The sequence below is a fragment of the Electrona antarctica genome (genome assembly GCF_951216825.1).
Source record: "Electrona antarctica genome assembly, chromosome: 21".
In the NCBI taxonomy this organism is placed as follows: Eukaryota; Metazoa; Chordata; class Actinopteri; order Myctophiformes; family Myctophidae; genus Electrona; species Electrona antarctica.
The window spans coordinates 34,129,417-34,139,669 of record NC_136802.1 but is presented as its reverse complement, the minus strand read 5'-3'; the positions used below and the strand labels follow the sequence as shown (position 1 = coordinate 34,139,669).

Sequence of the window (10,253 nt, the reverse complement as noted above, 5' to 3'; positions counted from 1 at the left end):
TAAATTATAACATAATGTTTAAAACACCAAAAGGGGTTCCCGCCCAAAATGGGTTAATGGTTAATGTGGTTAAACGCTAACGTGACATGGATGCGTTCCAGGTCTCAATGGGTTAATACATTTTCTGGAGGCACTACCTACACTTTACGTTTAGCTGTGTTAGACAGGGGTAGAGTGGCCGGAAGTTCGAACCCGGGCTCAATGCACAATCTATGTAAAGCGCCTTGGATAAAGGCGCTATATAAATGCACCATTTACCATTTTACAGACAAAGACAGACAGACAGGCAGGTACCTCTCCGCTGTCTTCTTGGATGAAGTATTGGTCGGGGATGCAGTTATCATTGTTCTGAACCTGAATGCTGTTATCATAGGCTAAACACAGACAGACAGACGGACAGACAGACAGACAGACAGAATCAGTGAGGTTTTTTTCAACCGCAGGTCAAATTTACTATGAAATCGTGCATTTCCCGTCAGTCAGTCAGTCAGTCAGTCAGTCAGTCAGTGTATCACTCAAAATCCCCATACATGGGGAAGCCCCCATATATGGTGCCCAGGTCTTGTGACATCACGTGACATCATCAGGGATGGAGATCCCGGATGTCATAGTAAATGCGACCTGCTGTCGCAATTAAAATTGCCCGGGGTTATTTAATCCATTAAATTATAGCGCCCAGTCGATTTATAGCAACGGAGCACTTTTACCGACGGACCGGATGTTGTTCCGGATGTGGCTGTAGCAGCTAGATGTAGCCAAACCACTCTAAAGGCGATCGACAACAACGGGAGGTAAGAATAAATCTATCGCGACTAGCGACTGGACAGCGGAGGGCCGTCTAACACATGATCTTTTTTTATAATTAGACGGCATGATTTAGATCGCGAGTTATTAACGTTTTAAGATTTTCGTTGTCGTCGGCTAAACAGGGGGGGGGGACATTTTCGATGACGTCTCACTGTTGGGCAACATCGAGGATTGCGCAACAGGCGCACCCAGGCTGTGGAGCGATGCGATCCGTTTTCATATCAATAAACTTCATCTTTTGGATAAAACTTCGTCTTGGGCGTCGGGCGTTACTAATATAAAGGACAAAGAACTTCGTCCTGGGCGATGGGGTGTTAAGCCCATATATGGAGATCCCTGATGTCATCAATATTGGCCAGCAACTCTACATCTGACCTCAAACCCTTAGATCTCCATATATGGATATATAAGTTGATCCTTCCCCATCCATCCTTCCTCTTCGATGTCTCCCTTTTGACATTTAAACTCCAGACGGGCCTGCCCCAAAGTTATTAATGCAGCCATGCCCAGCAGCCGGCGAAAGCTAGAGGCCCAAAAATGAAGGCCCGGCCCTGTGTTAATGATAATAATGAAGGCTCTGTTCCATTCTTGTCAAACAGAGTCAGTGTTAATGATTCCAATGAAAGGCTCTGTTGCATTCTGGTCAAACAGAGTCAGTGTTAATGATACTAATGAAAGGCTCTGTTCCATTCTAGTCAAACAGAGTCACGGTGCTGCTATTGTGCATGTTGGCTCACTGGAAGCACGCTACACCAGTGGGTCTCAAAGTGAGGTCCAGGGACCCTCATGGTTCCTTGACGGTGTTCCAAATGGACCCGTACGGGTGTGTACAAATCAAATGGTGTATATCGAACGGGTGTGTACAAATTGGGTGATGGTTCCTTGAAATTTAAAAAGTTTGAGAATCACTGTACACTAAATGGAACAGAGCCTTCAGTAGTAGGACGAGTTATTTCCAAGACGACGTGTGTTTTGTGTGTGTGTGTGTGTGTGTGTGTGTGTGTGTGTGTGTGTGTGTGTGTGTGTGTGTGTGTGTGTGTGTGTGTGTGTGTGTGTGTGTGTGTGTGTGTGTGTGTGTCCGTGTGTCTTACGTTTTAAGAAGCTGTGCAGTGATTGGTTCTTACGTTTTAAGACGCTGTGCAGTGATTTGTTCTTACGTTTTTAAGAAGCTGTGCAGTGATTGGTTCTTACGTTTTAAGAAGTTATCCAGTGTTTGGACGTAGCGGTCCCAGGTCTCGGTGTCCTGAAGGTTGTAGAAGATTTCTAAGCTTTCTCCTCGAGGACGAATCATCATGCCTGAAACAAAACCACATTGGCCAATAAGAATGCCTGAAACAAAACCACAGCCAATCATCATGTCTGAAACATAAGATATAACCACAGCAACCAACTAGAAAAAGTGCCCTTCTGGGCACAGGTCTCCACCAGGAGGATAGGAGTGTGTGTGTGATGCTTGGCAAAATGTTTAGGAGCAATATAAACGTGCGTGTGTGTGTGTGTGTGTGTGTGTGTGTGTGTGTGTGTGTGTGTGTGTGTGTGTGTGTGTGTGTGTGTGTGTGTGTGTGTGTGTGTGTGACGCGGCTTGGCCTGTTGTAGCGCCACCATGAGGCTGATTTGAAAACTGTCAAGTGGCATTTCTTCCAAAGCCTAGTGGGAATATGCATGCACAGTTTCACCTCACCGGACGCTGCGTTTAGTAGTTGTGGCGATTTGTACAAAACAGGTACAAGGCGGGCTACTCCTGAAAAGTTTAGAAGCCAATTGTAGCCAATGAGGGTGGATTATGAGAAATCAAACAAACCCGTCTTGATCACATGACTATGGAGAGCATGTGTACCGATTTGCGTGAAATTTGGATAAAATCTGAAGGAGTAATATTAGAAAATGTGTTTAACATATGTCGGCCTCCTGGTGGCGCTATAAAGAGCAGATGTGAAAAATTCCAGGCAAAGGTTTTTCCTTGGCTTCTAGGGAGTTGGCATACAAAGTTATCCACAGATCCGTGCAGTTAGAGGTAAAACACTTTTTGGCCAGTTATAGCGCCACCATGAGGCTGAGTTGAAAATGTTCATGTGGCATTTCTTCCTCGGCCTAGTGGGAATGTGTGTGCACAATTTCACGGATATCACACGATGTGTTCATGATTTGCAGCATTTTGTTTGAAACTGAGCACTCCTGCGAACTTTGGAAGCCAATCTTAGCCAATCAGGATGGAGTCTGAGAAATCTGAAACACCCGTTTCGTTGAATGGCTCTAGAGAGACTGTGTACCAATTTGCGTGATGTTTGGACCAAATCTGTAGGTGTACTGTACAAAAACTTGTTTTGCACAAAGCGGCCTCCTGGTGGTGCTATAACAGGCCGTTCTGGAAATTTTGGGGCAGAGGTTCATCGTTGGCATCCAGGGAGTGTGTGTGCAAAATGTGGCATCGACCGGGTTAACGGTGCCGGAGATTAGCTGTTCACAGACGGATGGACGGACGGACACACACACACACACACACGGACACACGGACGGACGGACGGAGTGCAAAACATACTCTCTCCCCATGCCTTCGGCCTGGTGGAGACAATCAGCATCCTCCTTACAACCCCACCATCTATAGACCAATCATCAAGTCTGAAACATAACTACACATACTCTGTTAAAGACTGGTATTCAGAGGCCCCTTTTTCTAAAATGGTCGAGAATCACTGCTAAAGCCGTTCTTCTCTTATGGGGGTCCCTGGCATATCTTTTCAAATGGGGGTCCGTGGGCTAATTAGTGTCAATTTGGGGGTCCTTGACATGAAAAAGTTTGGCAAACGCTGGTTTATAGGGTGTAGTGTTATAGGGTTAGGGTCAGAGGGGTTATGGGTAGTGGTGTTATTTATTACCAGGTGTAGTGAGGCGGTCCTGCCAGGTGGGTTTGTACTCATCCAGGGTCAGCAGCATCACATACATAGTCAGAACGAACATTCCTCCAAGAAATGCATAGAAGACTGTATAGAAGAGAAGAATTAACCCTGGAGAGAGAGAGAGAGACAGAGAGAGAGAGAGAGAGAGAGAGACATAGAGATTGATTGATTATTATTAACAGAGTGCAAGTCAACGCCTTGTTTAGCGCTCCTGGACATGTTTTGCGCAGGCGCAAATCCTTGTTCACGGGCCGTCACAAAACTGTCTATTATCTCATCAGAACGGCAGTGACTTAACCAAGCATCTCGTTTGGAATAAAACGCTTCTAAAGAGAGATGAGACTTGACAGCGAGGTAGTAATGGAACATTATAGAGCGTCGCAGTCCCGCCCCCTTTCATGACGACGCCAGGCTCAGGAAATGAATCCCAATGCATTTTTCCCATAGACATTTCAAACAGTATTGATTTAAAGACCTTTTAAGCGTCATACGAACGCAATATTTTGAACCAAACAAATAATTACAAAGAAGAAAAACAACAGAAAAAGTGTTGTAACCTGCCGTTTTTTTTGTTTTGTTTTGTCTTTCTTTGGCCCAAAACATTGTGTTTATTGTCATGATTTGTCACGACAAGAGTTGGTCCTTTGTCCGCAGCGTAAACGTCTTTAAATAAATACTTTCTGAAAAGTCTATGAGGAAAATGAACGGGGATTTCTTTTCCAGGTCTCTCGAGGGGGCGGGACTGCGCCGCTCTATACCCCCCGGTTTTGGGGGGAAATGGAAGGCGGGGCTTTTCAGAGTAAAATCTGCTTAATCTGCTTGGCACTCTAGCGCCTTTATTTTGACAAACTCTGGCAGCAAGTGTTAAAGACAAATATACACTTGTATAAAAGCAAAAGCAGATCATCAAATACACAAAAAAGGGAATACGTGTACAGTATAGGAAAATAGGGGGGGACTTTTACTTTTTTACAGGGGCCAGTTTCGAATTGCAGCCGCCTGTATAGAGTGCTCTTTGAGAGCGGTTTGAAGGAGTCTGGGGAATCACATTTCTTTACAGCTGTTGGTAGGGCGTTCCACATTTTAGTGGCATAGGAGCGAAATTAATTCAACCCCTTGTTTGAGCCGAATCTGGGTTGAACATGGTTTGTGGAACTCCCTCTGGTGTTGTGGACTTTGTTGACATTAAGGAAGTATTTAGACACTCTGTCGTCAACCCTGTTCCAGCCTATCCAAATGAGCGGGGCCCGGGGTGAGGTGGGAGTAAGGCCAAGCAGTAGCCAGACTATTTTGTTTTGGGATGGCTGGAGGCTGAGCCTTGTTGAGATACATAGAGACAGAGAGAGACAGAGAGATTTCACTGATGGTAACTAAATAAAAACAAAATGCTCTCCACTCCTCTTCTCCTCCCCTCCCATCTCACCCCTCCTCTGACCTCTCCTCCCATCTCTCTCCTCTCCTCCCATCTCTCCCCTCCTCTCCTCTCCTCTCCTCCCATCTCTCTCCCCCCCTCCCATCTCTCTCCTCCTCTGACCTCTCCTCCCATCTCTCCCCTCCTGACATCTCTCCTCTCCTCCCATCTCTCCCCTCCTCTCTCCTCTCCTCCCATCTCTCTCCTCTCCTCCCATCTCTCCCCTCCTCTCTCCTCTCCTCCTCTGACCTCTCCTCCCATCTCTCCCCTCCTCTCTCCTCTCCTCCCATCTCTCCCCTCCTCTCTCCTCTCCTCCTCTGACCTCTCCTCCCATCTCTCCCCTCCTCCCATCTCTCCTCCTCTGACCTCTCCTCCCCTCTCTCTCCCCTCCTCCCATCTCTCTCCTCCTCTGACCTCTCCTCCCATCTCTCCCCTCCTGACATCTCTCCCCTCCTGACATCTCTCCCCTCCTCCTCCCATCTCTTTTTTCCTCCCCTGTCCTCCCCTCCCCTCTCCTCTCCTCATAACCTACATTCTGGTGAATAGAACAGGGGGAGGGGTTAATCTGTTATATGTTTCCATCATGCTAGCTTTAGCTTCTTCATCTGCTAGCATGACATGTTATCATAAAATAATACTGCTATAGTGTGTGTGTGTGTGTGGGTGGGGGGTGACAGATGTGATGCGGTTTCAAGATTAAATTGCAATCACCCTCTTCCCAGACATGATCCAGATTATATACAGTCGCACACACACACACACACACACACACACACACACACACACACACACACACACACACACACACACACACACACACACACACACACACACACACACACACACACACACACACACATGCCTCCATTGAGGTTGCCAGGGTCATTCAGGGAACGCTTCAGTGAAGCTTGTGTGTTGTGTGTGTGTGTGTGTGTGTGTGTGATATGATGTCGTCAAAAGAAGATTCATTTATGTAAGGAGAGAGACAGAGACATGGATTTTCTTTTACCATAGTCTGATGTTAATATATCCTAGAAGCAGTTATAATAATAATAATAATAATGATTTAGAATTTATGGGGATTACAAAAGGGATGCTAGGATTATTATCACTCTCTCTCTCTCTCTGTTTACCCACCCTCCCCCATTCTCTTCATCTCTCTCTCTGGTGAAGAGATGGTGACCTTCACGACACAGAGGAATAGATTGAGGGGTGTGTGTGTGTGTGTGTGTGTGTGTGTGTGTGTGTGTGTGTGCGCGTGCGTGCGTGCATGCGTGTACCCCAGCTAGTCGCGGTTCGTCCCATCATTTAGTGCGTTCTATATAATGTGTGTGTGCGTGCGTGTACCCAGCTGGTGGATTCTATATATATATATGTGTATGTGTGTGTGTGTGTGTGTGTGTGTGTGTGTGTGTGTGTGTGTGTGTTTGTGTGCGCGCATGCATGTGTGCATGCATGCGTGCATGCATGCGTGTACCTCAGCTGGTGGGTTCTATAATGAGTATGTGTGTACGTGCGTGTACCCCAGCTGGTGGGTTCTATAATGAGTGTGTGTGTACGTGCGTGTATACCCCAGCTCTTGAAGGTCCTCCCCATCATTTCCTGTGTTCTGGGGTTCCAGAAGAAGTCTCCCCACGATCCTTTATGCTCCTTCCTGTCATTCTCCTCGTCTTCTTTCCCGCCAGACATCGTTAATTAATTCTCCCGGGAGAAATTAGAATAATGACAGATGGTGATATACCGATCCACAGGGTGGCGCCACGCGCAGCGGGGACGAACGGACAGCCGTCGATGTCTCGCGATATGGATCCACAGATCAATGAACACAAGTCATTGATTGATTGACTGATGGAACCAATTGATTGATAACAGACAGACCGTGTGACAGACAGACAGGCAAGACACCGTGTCTCACACTCCGTCGACTCTTGTCACTGCGGTAAAAAGCTACAAAAAAACACACACACACACACACACACTCACACACACACACTGACACACACACGTCACCACAAGTCTCATGTCTGTGTCAGCCAATCAGGAGGACGTATTTTATATGACAATCCCCCCACCGCCTGTCCCCTCCAGCCCCCGAAAGAGACACACGCACGCGTGTGTGTGTGTGAAAGAGAGAGAGAGAGAGAGAGAGATAGATAGCCTCCTTGTCTATCTCTCTCGCACACTCTCTCTCACACACACATTCACTCACTCTCACTTACTCTCTCTCTCTCTCTCACACACACACACACACACACACACACACACACACACACACACACACACACACACACACACACACACACACACACACACACACACACACACACACACACACACACACACACACACACACACAAAGGCTAGATGGCTCACCCACGCTGCTGGTCAATGGACAACATGTCATCTTGCTACAGTCAGCTCACCCACTCATAGCATTGTGTCTATGGGGCATGTACTCACTCATAACATTGTGTCTATGGGGCATGTACTTTTTAAATGACCATAACTTGCTCAATTTTCAACCGATTTTCAAACGGTTTGGTTTGTCATAAACATCAGATGTCAGCATACTTATAATGGACTTTCACATAAAAATAACATTGAGGAGATATTAAAGCATTCTGAATCATAGCCACATTGATAATGTTTGTAATTACAATTTAGGCCTTTAGCAGACGCTCTTACAGCGATTTACAGTAAGCAAGAACAATGGTAATACATCAAATACATAAAAATCACACCTGTGTGAAGTGAGGGGCACTCTTGTCGTCGTACATCCAATACAAAATGAATATACTTCTTCATGAATTAATTTGTCAACTTATGTTATTATCTTTTAACCATGATACAATGTTAAAAAAACCCTCATATTTTCACCATGATCATGTAAGATGACAACTGAATTTATGTTACTGGTTAACCGATTTGCTCGTCTACATATGACGTAAATGTTCCTTTCATTGTCAATGGCATTTAATGTTTGTGTTGCCACAAATTTACGTCATATTTCAGGCACATATGACGTAAATTATCCTGTCATTGTCGATGGCAAATGTGAGACGTGACGGGACAAAAAGCTGTATATAGTCATCAAGAATCATAAGCAAGCTAAGAACATCCGTCTAACAGTAGATGATCTGTACAGTGAAGCTATGAGTATATAGTATACATAAAATGCTAAATTAAAAATCAAAATGACATAAGTTTAATTTATCCTTTGCATATACGCCTGTAAGCTTGTCGAGGCTATAGTGCAAGTGCTACAGGCCAAGTAAATCCATTCAGATTTCAGCGAGTTCAGAGTATTGTTGTTTGAGCAGATCACCAGCTACCATAGAACGTACCAGAATAGTTGACTGTTGCAAGATGGCCGCCGGTGAACTGCACTGTAGACTCCACCTTGAGCCTTGTGTGTCATCACACACACACACACACACACACACACACACACACACACACACACACACACACACACACACACACAGTCAGAATTATATGAATTATGAATAACAATCAAGAATTGTTAATCACAATATAATACATACATTAATTCATTGTATGAACTGGCACCGCAACTAAAATGTATGAACGGAAATATAAAACGGAAATTAACCAAAAACAGATAATAATCATCATCATCATTATTATCACAATAATAGTAATAAATAAACCTTTATTTTGGGTAGTTCTTATTCCGGTTGTGGTGTCCTGCCTGATGACTACAAACCAGTGACTACAACATGACATAAGTTACCATCCGCTGCCGACCGGATCAAAAACCCAAAACAGAATGCTTCCCAGGCTAGTAATAAATAGATAGGAATAGACTTTCTCTCCTCAGATCTGAAGCAAATAGCTTACTGGTCACATGATTCAAATTATTAAAGTTTTAACTTTATTTGATTGAAAACATGAAACGTCCAAAGATACAATAACATACCATGTAAATATACACATGTAAACATGTAAATATGTACATTTATAATCACAAACTGTAAATGTGTCGTCTGATTAGATTTTATTTAATAATATTTCGAATCAGATTTGTTTTTTACGTTTAAAAGTAGGCCTAGCGCTTCACCCATTTTCTATACTTTCTACTGCTCACTATAATATGACAATTTCTGTCTCACGCTGTGTTCTCATTGGTTCAGAAACCTGCCGATGGTTCCTTTCAAACAAGATTTCAATTATGATTACTCAAAAAAGCCCCCCGTTAAATGGGCAGTGTTTTTATAGTATAAAAGTATAATAAGGAAAACGGTGGAATAATGTAGAGTATCCGTGATTTAAACATTAAAGGACCACTTCACCACTTTTCAACCTATCTTCATATAATAGGTCCTCACTAATAATCATGATAAAATGGCACAATTATTTTCTACTCAGCCTGTGTCTCATAGGAGGTCCACCAGTGACATCATCATTAGGCAGATATTTTTTTAAACAATATTGTTTTACAAAAATGTTTAGCTTTGTATTATCATGAGAACTATAGCTTCCATTTTCGCATTGCAACTTTTCAGGACTAGAAAGCACTGTACTCACTGGACTCCCAGGAGTTACCATCCCTCCGTAAATGGGAGAGAGATTTTAACAATGAATATATTGAAGATGACTGGCAAGAGGCCATTGACTCAGTTAAAAAGGTTTATACCTGTAACAGACTAAGAGAAACACAATATAAAATTCTTCACAGATTACACATCACACCTGTGTTACTAAACAAAATGGACCGTTCAAGATCTCCTTTATGTTCGAAATGTCAAACAGATCTGGGTACCTACTATCACTACTTTTGGGAATGTAAGTGTATATCCAGGTTCTGGGGCCAAGTGGCACGTGAGTTAAGCGACATTTTCAAGGTGAAAATAAAGAAGGATCAGGGAGCTTTCTTACTGGGACTCCCGTCAAAAGAAATTAATTTGACACCCTTACAATTCAAACTATTTGACAAACTTCTACTTTCAGCCCGGAAATGCATTCCGATAAATTGGATTAAGGATAAGCCCCCATCTATACAAATGTGGTATAGAGAGATCTTCAGTGTGCTACCCCATGAAAGACTCTGTGCAATGCAGAGAGGAAACAACGCTTCCTTTCAGGGGGTGTGGGCCCCATTATTAGACTATTTTCCT

At 43.9% G+C, this 10,253-nt stretch overlaps 1 protein-coding gene across 1 annotated transcript in view; it reads right to left on the bottom strand.

Annotated features, from left to right (window-relative positions):
- atp1b2a (ATPase Na+/K+ transporting subunit beta 2a) overlaps positions 1 to 6,804 on the bottom strand; it is a gene marked incomplete at both ends in the record, with an annotated part of 9,146 nt that extends 2,342 nt beyond the window's left edge. The window contains 4 exons of the mRNA XM_079491342.1: positions 295 to 374; positions 1,999 to 2,103; positions 3,684 to 3,812; positions 6,687 to 6,804. Coding sequence (XP_079347468.1) covers positions 295 to 374; positions 1,999 to 2,103; positions 3,684 to 3,812; positions 6,687 to 6,804 — 432 coding nt within the window. The remainder of the gene's footprint in view (positions 1 to 294; positions 375 to 1,998; positions 2,104 to 3,683; positions 3,813 to 6,686) is intronic.
- Positions 6,805 to 10,253: the final 3,449 nt, after the last annotated feature.